Source organism: Somniosus microcephalus, chromosome 9, assembly GCF_052327205.1.
Source record: "Somniosus microcephalus isolate GS21.2 chromosome 9, FLI_Smic_1.0, whole genome shotgun sequence".
Classification (NCBI taxonomy): domain Eukaryota; kingdom Metazoa; phylum Chordata; class Chondrichthyes; order Squaliformes; family Somniosidae; genus Somniosus; species Somniosus microcephalus.
In genome coordinates, this window is record NC_140995.1 from 93,023,011 (window position 1) to 93,041,522 (window position 18,512).

The window sequence follows — 18,512 nt, forward strand, 5'->3', positions numbered from 1 at the left end:
GGTTCCTGCTGTACATGGTCCATGTCTCTGAAGCATACAGGAGGGAGGGTATCACTACTGCTCTGTAGACCATGAGCTTGGTGCTTGGTTTGAAGTCCTGGTCTTCAAACACTCTCTTCCACAGGCGACTGAAGGCTGCACTGGCACACTGAATGCGGGTTGGACTTCGTCATCGACGTCTGCCCTTGTTGACAGTAGGCTCCCGAGGTATGGAAAGTGGTCCACGTTGTCCAAGGCTTCATCATGGATTTTGATAATCGGGGGGTAGTACTGTGTGGCGGGGGCAGGTTGGTAGAGGACCATTGTCTTATGGATGTTTAGTGTAAGGCCTATGCTCTCGTATGCTTCGGTGAAGGTGTTGACGATGGTTTGGAGTTCGACCTCAGAGTGTGTGCCAATGCAAGCATCATCTGCATACTGTAATTCGATGACAGAGGATGGGACAACCTTGGATCTGGACTGGAGACGACGGAGGTTGAGCAGTTTCCCGTTTGTTCTGTAGATTAGCTCCACTCCAGCGGGGAGTTTACTGAGGGTGAGATGAAGCATTGCAGCCAGGAACATTGAGAGGAGCGTTGGTGCGATGACACAACCTTGCTTGACCCCGGTCCATACGTGAATTGGGTCTGTGTTGGATCCGTTGGTCAGGACCACAGCTTGCATGTCGTCGTGAAGCAGGCAGAGGATGGTGACAAACTTTTGAGGGCAGCCGAATTTGAGGAGAACACTCCATAATCCCAGAAATCCAACTTCAAGAGCATGAGTCAAGAAAGAAGTCAATAAGGAACATGAATGGGAGAAAATACACAGAAAGCTATGACAAATGTTTCGGTGTGCCTCTATCAAATAGTAAGGGACAGTGAATTCATAGAATCAGAGAATCATATCGAACAGAAGGAGGCTCTTTGAAAGAGCTATCCAATTAGTCCCACACCCCTGCTCTTTCACCATATCCCTGCAATTTCACCCCTTCATGTATTTATACAATTGAAGATGAGAACGTTTTTTTCCTGTCTATAAAGCATTAAATGTCTTAATTTGTATGCATTTTATATATGTTGTGGTGCCCTCGTAACAGAAAATGGCTTGGGGAGGCTCTCCTACACATTATCATTGCGGATTGTGTGAAATCTCTGAAAATTGACAAGACAGTGAGGACGAATGCTATCAGAAATGAACTGGAACCTGGGAAGGGATGTATGGAGGAGTGACGGCATTTGAGTTTCCATCGTTCATTTCACTTGGTTAATTTGCTCCAACAGCTCATTGGGATCGCTCGTGGAAATCCTCTGTCCTCCGAGATCAGTGACTTCCGATTGGTCAGCAACAACTCAGTAAGTGTTTCATTTTAGGGACAACTACCGCCAATTGTGAGGGAAGTGGTTGAAGAAGGTGATCATAGGTGTATATATATATTAATAGTTCCTTCAGTTTGTAGTGTAGATTGTACACTACATTATAGGATGGGTGTGTTGTTGGGGTAAGCCGGTTACATGTTCTCTAAGTAGTGATGTTTCATGTACGTTCCACATTGAGTGTGTTTCTTTTCCTTTCTAGGATAACGTTAGTTCTGACGGCGTTCATTACTAACACATGGACGCAACGCTCGCCGCCTCAAGGTCAGAATGGGATTTTTAATGACCTTTTTGTCTCGGTATAAGGACTTCTGAGCTACTTCCCTTCTCTCCCTTTTTTATGTAGGTCTTTTACAGAGTGGCTGTCAAGGGCGTCTCTTCTGGATCCGGCTGGATGCTTCCTTTCTGCAGGACAAATCGTGGACTCTTGGGGTCACGGGTAACTCTCTCTTTCTCGCGCGCGCACAATATTGGATGCTGTTTTCCTGTTCTGTCCCAATCTCATTGCATCTTTCGATTGCTAGATACAAGCGGCAAAGTCTATCTGCTCACTCCACTGTTCGCAACCGAATGTGGGTACAGTGTATCTGAGGATCCGTTTGGCAATGTTGTGTTGCGTGCCTCGGTGTTGGCATGCCTGGTAGTAAACGAGGTAAGACTTTGCGTACACTAGATGTTACTAAAATTATATTTCGCTATTAGCGTTCGGAAACCGGTGGGTAATACTGACATGTGGTTTTGCGTTTTAAAATCGCACGCACTTTGCTGTGAGCCAGTTGTTTGAGGGGCCCTCCTTGTAAAAGAGGGAACTTGGTCGGTAATTGAGGCATTTTGTGGGATTTGCAATTTTACATCTTTCCCATCTAGTTGCGGTGAACAGGATTGAAGAGGCCTCTGACCAAGGCAACTGCTTAGCCATGCCTGAGCAGATTTAGCTCGATAAGCAAAATACTGCAGATGCTGGAAATCTGACAGAAATTGCTGGAAAAACTCAGCAGGTCAGGCAACATCTGCGGAGAGACATTTGAGTTTATTTTCTTTCCGGTTTTGGCTGGAAACGTCAACTCCAATTTCTCGCCACGGATGTTGCCTGACCTGAGTTTTTCCAGCAATTTCTGTTTCAGATTTAGTTCGTTATGTTAAAGTGAAATGAAGCAAGATGGAATGTGTGTGGAGCATAAACCTGTTTGGCCGAATGGCCTGTTTCTGTGCTGTGAATTCTATGTAATACTATTGCATGGGGTTCTTGCCTGTTCTGGGCCTCATTAATAATACAATCCCCTTTTCTGTGACCACTGAATCTTGCTGATGTGACCGCAGTGGTTCTGCTGGCTGGGTGTCCTAAAGCACTCTAGGAATATCCAGTAAATCATTGTTTCATTTATAAAATGAGCTGTTTGACTTCTCATGGGCTCTGCTGCCCTTCTCTAATCCATTGCCAATCTCTGATGCCTGTTTGGGGATGTGTGCTTCTGCATCTCCACACATGGTTCAAGTCCCTGACCTTCATGCTTAAACACACAACGTCAGTGTATTCTAGTGACATGGGGCAGTGAGTGCTGATTTCAGACCAGGATTAATTAAAAATGTCCTAGTAAAGGATCCCCTTAGAATGAGTGACCATAACATGGTTGCATTCCATATTCAATTAGAGGGTGAGAAGGTTGGATCTCAAACAAGCGTGCTAAGCTTGAATAAAGGAGACTATGAAGGTATGAGAGTGGAATTGAGTAGAGTGGATTGGGAAAATAGATTAAAGGGTAAGATGATACATGATCAGTGGTGTACATTTTAAGGAGTTATTTTACAACTTCCAAAAAATATATATTCTACAGAGAAGAAAAGGGTGTAAAAGAGACAAGAGCCATCTGGCTAAGTAAAGAAATTAAGGATAGTATTTGACTAAAAACAAGGGCATATAAGGTAGCCAAATCTAGGGAGAGGATTGGGAACACTTTAAAAGACAGCAAAAAGTAACAAAGATTGATTAAGAAAGATAGATTATGAAAGTAAATTAGCAAAAAATATAAAAACAGTAAGTTTTTAGTTATAGAAAAAGGGTGGCTAAAGTAAATGTTGGTCCCTTAGAGGATGAGACTGGGAAATTATGGTGGGGAAATATGGAGATGGCAAAAACACTGACTATTCAATCAGTCTTTACAGTAGGAGACACTAAGAATATCCCAACACTGGACAAACAGGGGGCTATAGGGGGGGAGGAGCTAAAGACGATCAAAATCACTAAGGAAGTGGTACTCGGTAAAATAATGGGACTCCAGGCAGATAAATCACCTGGACCTGATTGCTTACATCCTAGGGTCTTGAGGGAAGTGGTGGTAGGGATTGTGGATGCATTGGTAGTATTTTTCCAAAACTCCCTGGACTCAGCAAAGGTCCTGGCAGACTGGAAAACTGCTAATGTAACACCCTTATTTAAAAAGGGCAGTAGACAGAAGGCTGGAAACTAAAGACCAGTTAGCCTAACATCTGTGGTAGGTAAAATATTGGAGTCCATTATTAAGGAGACAGTAACAGGACATTTGGATAATTTAATAGGACAGTCAGCATGGTTTTATGAAGGGGAAGTCATGTTTGACAAATTTGCTGGAGTTCTTTGAGGAAGTAACATATAGGGTGGATAAAGGGGAACCAGTGGACGTAGTGTATTTAGACTTCCAAAAGGCATTTGACAAGGTGCCACACAAGATTATTGCTTAAGATAAAAAAATCATGGGATTAGGGGTAATATTCTGGCATGGATAGAGGATTGGCAATCTAACAGAAGGCAGAGAGTTGGGATAAATGGTTCATTCTCAGACTGGCAATCAGTAACTAGTGGTGTTCCGCAGGGGTCAGTGCTGGGTCCCCAACTCTTTACAATCTATAACGATTTGGAGGAGGGGACCGAGTGTAACATATCAAAGTTTGCAGATGATACTAAGTTGGGAGGGAAAGTAGTGAGTGAGGAGGACATAAAAAAACCTGCAAGGGGACATAGACAGGCTAAGTAAGTGGGCAGAGATTTGGCAGATGGAATACAATACTGGGAAAGTGTGTGGTTATGCACTTTGGCAGGAAAAATCGTAGAGCAAGTTATTATCTTAATGGCAAGAAACTGGGAAGTACAAAGGGATTGGGGGTCCTGGTGCACGAAACTCAAAAGGTTAGTATGCAAGTGATTAAGAAGGCCAATGGAATGTTGGCTTTCATTGCTAGGGGGATAGAATATAAAAATAGGGAGGTATTGCTTCAGTTGTACAAGGTATTGGTGAGACCGCACCTGGAATACTGCACCGTTTTGGTGTCCATACTTAAGAAAAGACATACTTACACTCGAGTCAGTGCAAAGAAGGTTCACTCGGTTAATCCTGGGGCTGAGGGGATGGACATATGAGAGGTTGAGTAGATTGGGACTCTACTCATTGGAGTTCAGAAGAATGAGAGGCGATCTTATTGAAACATATAAGATTGTGAAGGGGTCGGATCGGGTGGATGCGGGGAAGATGCTCCCGATGGGTGAAACTAGAACTAGGGGGCATAGTCTTAGAATAAGGGACTGCTCTTTCAAAACTGAGATGAGGAGGAACTATTTCAGAGGGTGGTAGGTCCATGGAATATGCTGCCCCAAAAAGCTGTGGAAGCTACATTACATAAATTTAAAACAAATAGACAGTTTCCTAGAAGTAAAGGGTTATGGGGAACGGGCAGGAATTTGGACATGAGTCTAGGTTCGGATCGGTCATGGCCCTGTGGGTAGCGGAGCGGGCCCAGGGGCCATGTAGCCTGATCCTGCTCCTATTTCGTGTGTCTAATTCTGTTAGATTCATGAGATGGTTCAGTGATAGTAGATTGGCGGTTAGGATCACATCAGCCATGATCTTATTGAATGGCGGAGTGGGCTCGAGGGGCCGATTGGCCTAGTCCTATTTCTTATGTTCTTAAATGCTTTGTTTATGCTATTCTCTAGTGGAATCAGGATTTAATTCTCCTGGTCTGCTCCTAATCAGTTTTTACTGGTGGATTGTGATGTAATGGCAGAAATGACTTTCTGATTCTGGATGGATTTCTCAGTGCTGGAATGACTAATTTTCCACGAACTTTGTTAAGCTCCAACTTTGTCAATTCCAGGGTGATGACCTGTTTAGGCTAACTGTACAAATTTGGATTGCTGCAATTGGTCATATGGAAAGGGCATCAACTTACCTACATACCATGACTTGTTCATATTTCCCATGGCTGGCGAGAGAAATCCTATGTGAACAGAATTATATGGAGGTATGCATTCTAGCTCTGGCAAAGACACTAGGGCTAATATGGTTTCATTCCATATTCAGACTTGCAGATTTAATTCAGTTCTTCACACTTTTTTTTTTCCTGGACTATTGGTTGTGGTTTTTTTCTTGACTGTTTTAATTGTGACAAGTGTTGCTAAAGTAGATTCTCCCTTTTTTACATGTATGGATTTGTAATTTGGACAGTGAATCTTCTAGGCCTTGCTTACTGTTGTGGTCCTTGAGCACTTTCCATGTAAAAGCTGTAGCATCATCCAGCAAAGTGAACCATTGATTAATGAGTATAATATTCGATTCCTGACAGCTGAAATTGCACCCACTAAACTAAATAAACCTAAAGCACTTATTCACTGCAATTTTATTTCTTTAATTGTCCATTCTGTTTGAGCACTTCTACACATTGACAATTCAATAGTTCTTTTTAATTTTCATGGTCCTTCTCTGGTACATTCCTATTGTACATCTAGAGGGAGTGTGGCAATTTGTTTGTTCCCTGATGCAGCAGGTCCTTGGGTGGGTCCCAACCTGCTTGTCCCCCCCCGACCCCCAAGCAGCCCCTTGTGTTACAAGGGGTATGGCCAGTGACTAGACCCATAATGGTACAGCTGACAGCCAGAAAATGTATTTAGGGACTCTCCCTGCTGGACTTCCAGGGTTAAGGGAGAGGAAATTGGTGCAAGGTTCCCAGCAGCTGCAGGTTGGCACTTGTGATTAAGTCAAGGATTCATGGCTGACTGGTCATCTAGCTGAGATCTTTGCATTTGTTGGAAGAATCCATGCCACTAAGTAAAGTGGCTGCTCAGCCTGGATCCTGATGGTTGCAGTGTTGGGTTGGCAAGGATTCTTCCTACAGCTTTAAATTGTGCTCTACTTCTGTAGAAATTAGGGAGGAAGACCAGATGATTCAGCTGTTGGCTAGTTATTAGTGTAACTTAAGCTGTACATCTGATGAATTTAAATCTTGTGGCCATGTCTAACTACAGCTAGTGTTTATCTATGGATTTGGGATGAAACTATAGTAGTTAGGAAATACTAACTGAATTCTTGAGGGAGGAATTAACTTAGTTGTGCAAATTAAATTACTTTGGAGATGAAATGTATAATTTGAAGTATCATTACCAGTAAAATGAATGGAGAAGTAAGGCAAGTAATTTTCTTCTAGCTTATTTATTGACTTGAATGACCTGTGTTTGGCATTGGGCAGGTTTCAGTACAAAGAATCATACCAGGAATTGAAAATGACTATAATGAAGACTGGATGGCAGCTATTCCATCAGTAAGTTGTTTGCCCAGCTTTTGTTCACTTCTGGAATCTGATTGCATTAGTTAAGTAACATGTTAAATATGGTTGTTTTAGGCACATGAAGCTGAAAACTCAGTTTGGCAAGTTGTATTTCATCTTCCTGAAGGAACTAAAACCATGACTGTGAATGAAACTTTGGGGGCTCATTACAGAATTGACACGACTGTTTCTCGGCTATTATTACGAGCTCCCTATAATGCAACCGAAGCTGAGCAGTTAATGGTGAGTACTGAGATGGCGCAAGCAAATATTACTTTTGCATTATAATGTTCTAGGGTAAGATGGTTAAATTTACCCTTGTCCTTTTAACCCATCCAACCGTTTCAAAATTTCAGATCTGTGGAACAGACAACACGAGGATTTGAGTAACTTTTTTATTTTTTATTTTTGCTTGCATCAGCAAGAGGTTACAAGTAAGCGTGCTCAAAACTGATGCATATAATACTCTAAGCATACACCGGTTTATTCCCTTACTTTAAGATCAAGCAATAGTAAGCATGTAGTGTTGGCTTACTAACACCAGCGAGTGGTCAGTTTGGCAATGGTTAGATGTATGACTTTTTCACTGGCAATTGACCCAGCCCCGAGTGTCTTAAAACAGCATCTCTTATACCCTTAAAAACCTGGGCAGGCTCCTGTGTATATGTCCCAAACTGAGACGAAATGATCGGCAGTTGATTTCCTCTTATTGGTGGCCCCCAAAGCCCTTCACACCACTTGCCTGAAGATGTTCCTGTAACGCCCAACAGTTTATTCCTGCTTGGGGTCTGTTGCTTCCATATCTGATTAACAGCTTTCGTACCAAGTTCCCACAGGAACCAATCTCTGCCTCCCAAAGCATGCTGGGATATTAAATTTGGTCATGTTCTAGCAAATGGCTTATTCTTAGTCAGCTGTAGCTCGGTTGGTGGCACCCTTGCCTCTCAGAAGGTTGTGGGTTCAAGTTCCACTGCAGAGACTTGAGCACAAAATCTAGGTGACACTGCAGTGCTGAGGGTGGAGGTGCTCTTTCAGATGAGACAAACTGAGGCCCTGTCTGCCCCTTGGGTGGATGTAAAAGATACGATACCACTATTGAAGAGCAGGGATGCTATCCCTGATGTCCTGGCCAATATTTATCCCTAAATCAACATCATAAAAACATGGATTGTGGGAGTTAGCTGTGTGCAAATTGGCTGCCATGTTTCCTACATTACAACAGTGACTACACTTCAAAAATACTTCATTGGCTGTAAAGCACTTGGACATCCAGTGGTTGTGAAAAGCACTAAATGCTAGTTCATTCTTTCTAGGTAGAAAATGTGCCAATATCTAGCATCCGATCAACCACCTTCTACAAACAAGAATGGATGATCATCTTGATTGACACAGCAGTGGCCTGTCCTACTGGTGAGCTTTTTTACTGGGTGTCTTGTGTTTCTAAACCAAGCTATTACAAAATCCACAAGTAGTTTGCATTTACCCAACATGTGCACGCTAAATGTTTCATCCCTTGTCACAAGAAACCTCCCTATATATTCTCAAATCTACTTTACACTTGACTCTCTTGCATGTGTATTGTTTAGATACTTGGTTAATCCCAGGGATGAGGGGATGGACATATGAGGAGAGGTTGAGTAGATTGGGACGCTACTCATTGGAGTTCAGAAGAATGCGAGGCGATCTTATTGAAACATATAAGATTGTGACGGGGTTGGATCGGGTGGCTGCGGGGAGGATGTTCCTGATGGGTGAAACTAGAACTAGGGGGCATAGTCTTAGAATAAGGGGCTGCTCTTTCAAAACTGAGATGAGGAGGAACTACTTCACTCAGAAGGTGGTAGGTTCATGGCATATGCTGCCCCAAAAAGCTGTAGAAGCTACATTACATAAATTTAAAACAGAAATAGACAATTTCCTAGAAGTAAAGGGAATTAAGGGTTATGGGGAGTGGGCAGGAATTTGGACATGAGTCTAGGTTTGGATTGGTCATGGCCCTGTGGGTAGCAGAGCGGGCCCAAGGGCCGTGTAGCCTGATCCTATTTCGTGTCTAATTCTGTTGGATTCAGGAGATGGTTCTGTGATAGTGGATTGGCGGTTAGGCTCAGATCAGCCATGATCTTATTGAATGGCGGAGCAGGCTCGAGGGGCCGATTGGCCTACTCCTGCTCCTATTTCTTATGTTCTTAGACACTTTTTTGTATGTCACAAGTATTAATGTGATGAATTGGGATATACTACTTGTATCTTAACTGTCTGCAATCTTAGTGTTAAGATCTGTTTCGAGAGCCATGCCTTAATGATTTGAAGAAGCTTGCTTTGATTTTCTCAAGCTATTTTTAGCATTCTTCAACTAAAAAACCCAAGACATTAAGATCTTGACTTATGATCATACATTGAGGTTCAATATTTATTGCAAAATGCACTTGAGGCTCAATGGATGTTTATGAATTTGCAGTTAGTGAATACCATTGGCTGTTTGACAAAGTTGAGAAATAGACAAATATTTATCTAATCTCCTCCTATATTCACAGATGGCACTACTTTTGCTGAGAATAAGATCACCTGGCAAATTCCAAGAAGAATCCCTTCACTTAGTTTCCCAGAAGAACAGTTCTATGATGACTCTATTGTTATGGGAGTCAACCATGTTGTACTGAACCCAGATACAATAGCTGAAATGAATTATACATTGACATACAATGATACAAACATTGTTGTTGTCATTCCCACTGGAGCAGAAGGTGGTTATTACAAGGTTTGTAAGTGGTATTGCCAAGGTCAATATATGAATTGCACAACTTTATCTGTTGCAATAGTGGTGAGGACTACTTAATAACCAGCTACTAACTTGTATTTCAGAGCCACATCGCTCATGGACAATATGGCATTTTGTACTACATAGAATTATTTGTAGAACATCAATGGAAGCTAACCAAGTACACAGTGATCCATCCAGTTGCCACTCCCTTCATGCCTCAACCACCAATTGTGACCAATAGTAAGTAATCGGAGATGACCTTCCTTTTAAATGGAGTAATACTTTGGATAATTGTTTTCTCTTTTCTCTCTCCCAGATACAATTCCAGCAAAGCGAGTGTTCAATGTTACTTTAGGAAACTTCCTTCCTGATGTAGAGCTTGTAACTCTAACTATTGGCAAACAGATAGTCACAGTGGATCAGGCAGATGAGATGGGATTCAAAATCTATGCAACTACATTGCCTAACGACACTAAAGCCTACATATTGGAAGTTCCATTTGAGAATGTAAATGTGAGGCAAGAGGTAAAGTGGCTAGTCTAATCTTTGTCCTGATGTACAGATGGTATCCCATTGGTTTAACTGATTATATCTTCATGCCTTTCCTATGTTGTAGAAACGAAGGTCATTACTTGACTTCACAATTGCTAGTTATTAAAATCACAAATTTTATTAGGTCATTGCTCAATTGAAGTAATCAGAACTCGACCAAAGCATTGGTTGAACTAGCAAGCTTTTACACTAAATTATCCATTGTCAATATTCATTGTGGATAAATGTGTAAACCTTATGTAGCCCGCAAAATCCAAATTGAACTTTTTGAACACTGAATAAACAGTATTTAAACAATAACCTGCCAAGCTGTTAAATGCTTGTCAAGTGGAACCTTATGGGCTACCTCCAGGGGCATAGCTGGTCAGACAGCCAGATTTGATTGAACAATAGCCTGAGCTGTTCTGTAGTCTTGGAACAGTCTATTAATTCTAATCCTACTCTCACCTGAAGTCTTGGGTTGTTTCCTTCAGTGGCTGCCTTTTACAGTTTTGGGGGTGGGGTTGATCATAACCGATTCAGCAGAATACTGGATTCTGAACTAACTCAAATGCACCCAATGTCTTTTTCTTGCTAGCTGTTCTGGAGTTTTGCATGGTTTTTGTGCTGAGATTGCCAACTTCCTGAACCCAGGGGGGTTCAGATTGCAGCTGTGTAGTACACTTCTCAAGGATTTAAATGGAGGCTTTTTTGCAAACCCTGCCCCAACCCCTAGATTATTCTAAAATCTTTCAAACAATTTAGATAAAAGTGGAAACTGTAGAAATACAAAGTGCAAGTCAATAGCATTCATACTAGTGTGGTTAGTCTAAGGCTGACTTGATTGTGCCTAGTAATATGGGACTTGGTGGTTTTGTCAGGAGGCAGTGTAATTTAGTGTGGGGGGGGGGGCAAGCACCAGTAATCAGGTTCTAATACAATAGCACAAGTATTAACACTGGGAGTCAGTTGTCATATGTGCCCAACTACTGTAGAACCTACAAGCTTTTTTCTCCAATCTGAATTGCAGAAACACTTTTTCCTTGCAGCATCTACATTCTGACATCAGATGCTATATATTGAATATCATCTACACATTCAACATAATTCCAGAAAATGAATTATTTATCCAGCATGTTGAAATAATACAGGAAGTGCCAGATATTGGTGAGTATTTAACACTGTTTTTGTATGAACTGGACAGTCCAGAAAACTAACTAATTTTTTCCCCTCTAGTATTGCCCAAGGCCACTGGATTCTGTGATGAAAAGAACCTGTACCTGCTAGTAACTATTGGGAACTTGGTGCATTACTGGCTTCCATTCATTGGTAAAATGCTAGTAACAGCACAATCTGCACATGATTATGGGTACCTGCTTGTGGAGAATACCACCCATACTTTATTTGGTGTCCCACTCTCTGCAATGGGTGTAATTTATGAGGTATGTGTTGCACATCACTTTTTGTTACTTCATACGAAAAAATATAGAAGCTAACTCCAGCCCAACTTTTTTATTTTAGGAACTGAGTCTTCATGGGACTGTAGTTAGGCTTAACCTGACCCTGAAGGACAAAAATACATTGAGGATTGAGATCCCTTTCTCTGTATCCTGCAGTTTTCCTCCTGTAGATCTTGCAGGCAAGTTCTACAATGTAGGCAGAATCTGGATTCAAAAGATTAACCTATAATTATGAAGTAAACACTTTTTTTCATTTTATTGGTAGTGTGCTTTCCAAATGGAACCATGGTGGTCACTGCAGTTGTAGATACACTACCTGACCTAGATCCTAGTAAGATGTTACTGAGGGATGGAAAATGTCAACCAATGGCATTTGATCATGATAAAGCCTTCTTCCAGTTTCATGTTAATAGCTGTGGCACCACCAGAACAGTAAGTTGGAAGTGTGGTGTCTCTGCTGCACTTTAAATTGCAACTACAAACTCCTCCCCATTTGTATCCTAGAGTATATGGCTTTTGTGGCTAATCTTGTACTGTGTAACTGTTTAGATTAAAGGGAACTACTTGATCTATGAGAATGAAGTTTCATACCCAAGAGAGCTGATTCCTGTTGACTTCCCAGTTATCACTAGAGACCCAGATTATCGGTAGGTACAACTATGCAAGATATATATCTGTAGACTTTGACTGGTGGTGGTAAAAGCTTGCTTGGTTTTTCCCAATAGGTTAACTGTCTCTTGTCGGTACCAAATAAACAATACTGTAGCCCTTGGGTTTGTGAAGGGACATCAGAAAGACACTGGTCACAATTCTACAGCCTATGGATGGCAAATAGTGAGGGGTAAGCATGCCTGTTGGTCTGAATTCTGTTACAGAAATATGGAGCATACTCCAACTTTGCTTTGAAAGTAACTTCCCATAGTCGATAACCTTTTTAAAATGCATGCCCACAACTACCTTTCCTATGGCATTTGGATAAACTGAACTTTGCTGTAGAGCATGTAACTCCTAACTGTAGACTGGTGTATTGGGCAAAAAATGGACTCGTGCTTCAATATATTTACTCTTGACCTTGCTAATCTACTGTAAAATGACCTGAAAGCCATTACCCACTAACTCACCTGTTCAGAGGCTTAGGTTCCTCACTTGGCTTGCTATTGTATTGTGAAATGTATCCTTTGAAAATACACATTCACATTCAATGTTCAGGCTAATACAAACTGGGCAGAAGATTGGTTAGTCCTCATCTGAATATTGTGCAGAAGCTTTTTTTTTTTTTAATTTTAGGGCGCAAGAATCCAAGGCATACTTTGGACCTACAGTCAAGGATTTACAAAAGTAAGCTGGACAAACACTACATTTTTGATCTCTTCATTCCCTGTACAAAAAACTAATAAATTCTGCCTCCATAGGTGCTGATTACTTGGATTTCTACAAAGATGATGAATACCCAGTGGTGGTGAATTGGACAGAATCCCTCTATTTTGAAGTTGAGCTGCTAAACCACCAAGATCCCCAAACTAACTTATTGTTGGATCAGTGCTGGATGACTACAACTCCTGATCATAATAGCCCACCAGAGTGGCGCATTATTCAGGCTGGGTGGGTAATAGTGTACATGTCTAGGTATTACTTCTCCTCCCATTGTCTGTCTAAACTAAATGTCTGTCTGTCTGAACAGTTGTGAGAATAAAGAAGAAATGTTCATGGCTGCCTTCCACCCAGTAACCAACAGTATCCAGTATTCCCACCAGTTGAAAAGATTTGAAGTAAAAACATTGAAACTGTCTCCTGCAGAACAAGCTGTCTTGCCAAAGAAAGTAAGTCTGGGGGTTGCACATCAATTTCACAAGGCATTGTGGGAATTGATCAAACCATTTCACCTAGCTTACAAAGGACATCTTCCACTTGCTTAATTTAGCATTTCACATTGGCAATTTCCTCAGATGCACTTAATTCACTAAATGATCAGGTTATTAACAATGCAACTATATTTACAGGTATACTTTCACTGCAGTGTTTGGGTTTGTGATAAGCAATTAGCTACCAACTCTTCTTGCAATGGGCAATGCACACCTGGAAAACAAGGTAAGAAATGGCACATGTGCAACTAATTTGAGCTTGAATGTTCTATGCACTGATGCTTAAATTCTTGCAGGTCCAAGCACCCACCTGGATATGCGCAAAGATTATGTATCACTTGGAGAAGTGTGGCTTTTTGCTGGAACATTGTTGGAACAAGCAAAGAATGAACCAAGTGAGTTTAATACAGATTCAAAATGAAGGGATGCCTTTAAAAAGCAATGTAACTCTTGCCTAATTGGTCCAATCACTGCCCATTTGGAAGTTTAGTTCTGATACTGGATGCCTAAACCAATTTGACTTGAACTACTGGTCATGCTCAACAGTTTCTTTTGTATCCTTAAGTGCTTGCTTGTGGTAACCTGGGGTGCTTGATTATCCTGCTCACAGGTTGTTGGAGAGGAATCCTCCATGTCCTGCTCAACAGGACTCCTGTTAAACTAATGACTAGTCTGAAATAGCCATCTTTCAACCAGCCCCCATAAGCTTGATGTCTCCTGAAGATGTTGAATGTACCTTTATCAAATCCCCACTTGATGACTAGTGTTGGCAGGCTATTCCCCAGGTGATCTTTCAGCTGATTCCTCTCTGGATGTGAGGTTGCACTGGCTGCAGGATTTCCACAAGAGCCACAATGTAGTTAGGTGCAGAGTGCAGGTTTTTTCCTTCCAGCCCAGAATTGCTGCAGCACCTAGTGTACCTAACTCTTGGCAGTTCTCCAGGGTCTCAGCTGGGACTGTTTGGTAATGTGTTTAGGGACATGTGAAGGCAGGAAGACATTCAATCTGTTTTGTTTTTCAGGTGTAATACACCCTTACTGGCTGTGGGTGCTGGGAAGCTGTTCAGCAATCTTCTTAATTCTTATACTAATTCTTGTAAAAATGCACATGTACCCTTGAACAAATAAAACCTGTTGAATTTGAACTGGCTTGGTGTAAACTTTTTTTAAAGCAAGGGTTAATTTTTCCTGGAATGAGAAATACTTTTTTCTCATTACTATCAATCATTGTATGGTGCTACAATATAAATCCAATTAATGGTCTTTTCAAATATTTGTTAAACCCTCCCCCCATGTACAGATTTCCATATCTATTTGGTATGTGGGTCACATCACCTCATGTAGAAGTTTCCACATTTATTTGAAATGCCTGTAGGTGGTGCTACACGTCACTGTTGATCGCTCTTAACAGATGGCTGGCTGCTACTGACTAACTCCAGACTCGGCCACTGTTGTAGAGCACTCGTCAAATCTCATCTGTTGATTTATGGCTTTAGGTTTTTAGTTCTCCTACAGATAGAATGAAAGGTAATGGACAGCCTGGTATGCAAATGATGGCTAGGATAATCAAAGGAGAGTTCTGTCTGCCACACTATTGCCATTGTAATAGTTGAGGTAGAGGCTGGAGTTGACCATTATGCTGCATGTTTCAGCAGATTGTATAAGCTCTGAATCTGCCACAGTGAAGGCCATGATTTGACTTTAAACATCCATTTTACAAGGATCGTGCAATTCTAATGTAGCACCTAGTCTACTAGTGGTTCATGTAATAGCATACCACTGCAGCACAAACTTCCATATTTTGTCTTTCAGCCTTTACCATTCCATTGCAGGTTTTTCTTTCCTTGACCTGAATACTGCCCTTAAATCTATGCAACACCAAGATCAACAAGTGACCTATTCTCACTTGGTGTGAACTTTCTCCCAGCATATCTTGAAATGAAGGACTCTCCTCCTTCCAACAAACTAACAATGTCAAGTGTTCTGCCTGGATCCTGAGTATTGGCTACTCACAGCAGTCTTGACCACATTTTGGGTGATTTTTAAGTGGATTGAGTGATCCCTTTACAAAGCCTTCTCTGTTCTGCCTGCAAGTGGTTCATTGAACCTCCTCTGCCCCTCCTCCAATGCCTTTCTTGGCATTCCTATAATCCTACAGAAACAGACCTTGATTATCTTTCCCATTTTCCTGTCTTCCTTTCAATTAGGATGTACTTTGTCTTCATTCTTATGACTAATGTGTTTATTTTCTAACCTACATTGCATATTCACTTTCACATCTTGCAGTGATTGTTTTGTGGTGGGAGCTGGCATGTCTAGTGCTACTTGATGGTTATCCTTCTCTTCCTTTTCCCCTCCCTCCCACCCATTTTATATCTTCCACTTCTGAGTGGCCTGTTGCTCAATGCTATTGGAATGCAGTGTATTTCCATTTGTATTCCCAAATTTCTTAATCACATTTTCCCTTGATGTATATTTCAAAAGATGGGGAGAACTGACCTACAGACCAGTTAGCCTGACATCAGTAGTAAGAAATACTAGATTCTTGGATGTGGTGACAGGGCACTTAAATCATGATTGGAAAGGGTCAATATGGATTCATGAAAGGGAAATTGTGTTCCAAGTTTTGAAGTTGTAACCAGCAGGGTAGTTAAGGGGAACCAGTGGATATGATGTATTTAGATTTTCAGAAAGCATTTGTTAAGGTGCCATACCAGCTTATTACACAAAATTGGGGGTAATAGTAGCATAGATCAGTCAACTGACATGAGTAGGAATAACTGTCTTTTGGGTTGGCAGGCTGTAACTAGTAGGGTACTTCAAGGATTGGCCCTCCACTATTTACAATCTATCAAGTTATTTAATTGGGGGTGTAAGACAATGTAATGTGTCCAAGTTTGCTGACAATACAATGCTAGGGGGAAAAGTTGAGGATGCAAAGGGATATAGACTGGTTAAGTGAGGGAACTGTGGGTGATCTACTTTGGTAGGAAAAATAGAAAAGCAGAATATTTTGAAATGTTTGTATTCAGCCAGAACATGCAAGCAATTGGGAAAGCTATGTTAACCTTGTACTCCAATCATTTTGTAATGAGTAAAAAGTCAACTGCAATTATATAGGGCCTTGAGACCACATCTAGTGCTGTAGACAGTCTTGGTCTCCTTGCCTAAAGAAGGATATACTTGCCTTGGAGGGAGTGCAATGAAAGTTCACCAGACTGATTCCTGGGATTTGGTTTGGGGGGGAGGAAGGATTGTCTTATGGAGATTAGGCCTATAGTCCTTGGAATTAGGTCATCTCATTGAAACACAATTCTTGCAGGCCTTGACTGGTAGATGGTGGGAGGATGATTCCCCTGGCTGGGGAGTCCAGCACTCAGTCTCCAGAATAAGGGGTTGGCCATTTTGGACTGAAATAGGAGAAATTTCTTCACTCTGGGTTGTGAATCTTTGGAATCCTCTAGATGCTCAGTCATTGAGTATTTTCTAGATTGATAGGTTTTTGGAAATTGAGGTTAGTGTAGGAAGGTAGAGTTGAAGTAGAGCAGCTATGATCTTGCTGAATGGCAGAGCAAGCTTACAGGGCAGTTATGACTCTGACACTAACAGAAGGAGGCCATTTGGCCTGTAGTCTGTGCTGGCTCTGTAGAGCAATCCAGTCAGTCCTATTTCCACTGCTAGCCCTGTAAGTTTATTTCCCTCAGTGCCTATCCAGTCTCCCCTGTCTCTCTACTTCCACCACTTCAGTCAGCAGCAAATTCCAGGTCCTCACCACTTGCTACAGATGGTTTTGCCTCAATCTTGCCCAAAACACTAAATCAGTGTCCCCCTAATCCCTGTCCCATCAACTAGTGAACAGCCTTTCCCCATCTACTGTATCCAAACCTGTCAATTTTGTACACCTCTATCAAATCGCCCCTCTACCTCCTTTGCCTTAATGAAAACAAATCCAGTTTCTCCAACCTGTCCTTGCAGCTAAGATTCTCCCCAATCCTGGAACAATTCTGGCAAATCTCCTCTGCTCCCTCTCTGGCCTTCACATCCTTCCTAAAGTGTGACCAGAACTGGTGCAGTACTCCAGTTGTGGCCTAACCACCACTTTAGAGAAGTTATGCTAAACCTTTATAATGTAATTATAAAGCTTTTGATCTTTTTTATAAAAAAAAAAAAAAAAAAAAAAATAATCCATCTCCAATGCCTCTACCCACTTTCAAACAGTCTTCTTTGACAGATCCATCCTTTAGTGGTGGTTTGTCATTACAAAAAGCACCCCAACCTTCACTAGTAAACCTGAGCTAGTATCAGATATCTGTTGCAAGTTCCCTAACATGGATGGTTTATGAAACTGGTACTGTGAACTTTAAAAAAGTTCCTCTTGATAAACTGAGGAATATGATGACTTGGTCCTCCATTCCTAAGTGTTTAAATTCTTGGAGTGTTAGTAAAACCTTTGCCTTCAGGTAATCCTCCTTTTCCTGATCTTCCTGCGTAACTTGGTGTTGTACCTGGAGAGAGGAAAATGACAGGCTTTAAACTTTCTCGTTGAACTGGCTGATATGTTTCTATTGGACATGTAGGTTATTTAACACCCATTGTTTTAAGCAGGTGGCTATTTGCAACACAAGGTCTGATTGGTCACCTTGGATAGCAGTCCTGATTTCGGAGTGGTCCCCTTGCCAGACAAGATACCCGGCAGCTTATCTGGAATGTGTCCAGAAAAGGCCCAGTCTTAACATGGTTTGGGATTGTCATTCTCACTTTGGGGAGATGGATTTCATGCAGGGGGGTGGGGAAATGGTATAGTAATGTTACTGAGCTAGTAATCCAGAGACTCATGATCCCTGAGATGTGAGTTCAAATCCCACCAGGGCAGCTGGGGAGTTTAAATTCCATTAATTGTGGAATAAAAAGCTAGTATCAGTTTCATGGTTACCATTACTATCAGATTGTAGTTTAAAAACCCATCTGGT

General features: G+C 41.5%; 1 protein-coding gene across 2 annotated transcripts; it reads left to right on the forward strand.

Annotated features, from left to right (window-relative positions):
* Positions 1 to 1,448: 1,448 nt before the first annotated feature.
* Positions 1,449 to 14,687, forward strand: LOC147112535 (uncharacterized). 2 transcript variants are annotated; one of them, XM_085996869.1, is made up of 23 exons: positions 1,449 to 1,480; positions 1,558 to 1,619; positions 1,702 to 1,794; positions 1,880 to 2,007; positions 5,484 to 5,630; positions 6,852 to 6,923; positions 7,005 to 7,172; positions 8,243 to 8,339; positions 9,464 to 9,687; positions 9,792 to 9,930; positions 10,007 to 10,215; positions 11,271 to 11,388; positions 11,458 to 11,663; positions 11,743 to 11,860; positions 11,947 to 12,113; positions 12,231 to 12,328; positions 12,407 to 12,522; positions 12,969 to 13,019; positions 13,094 to 13,283; positions 13,363 to 13,501; positions 13,682 to 13,769; positions 13,840 to 13,940; positions 14,564 to 14,687. In XM_085996869.1, the coding sequence occupies exons 1-23, from the start codon at positions 1,464 to 1,466 to the stop codon at positions 14,660 to 14,662; spliced, it is 2,847 nt and encodes a 948-aa protein (XP_085852995.1). In that variant the 5' UTR covers positions 1,449 to 1,463; the 3' UTR covers positions 14,663 to 14,687. The 2 variants fall into 2 exon arrangements, with proteins under 2 accessions (XP_085852995.1, XP_085852994.1); XM_085996868.1 differs by lacking the exon at positions 1,449 to 1,480 and having other exon boundaries at positions 1,511 to 1,619; positions 13,840 to 13,938; positions 14,565 to 14,687.
* The last annotated feature ends 3,825 nt before the right edge of the window (positions 14,688 to 18,512 follow it).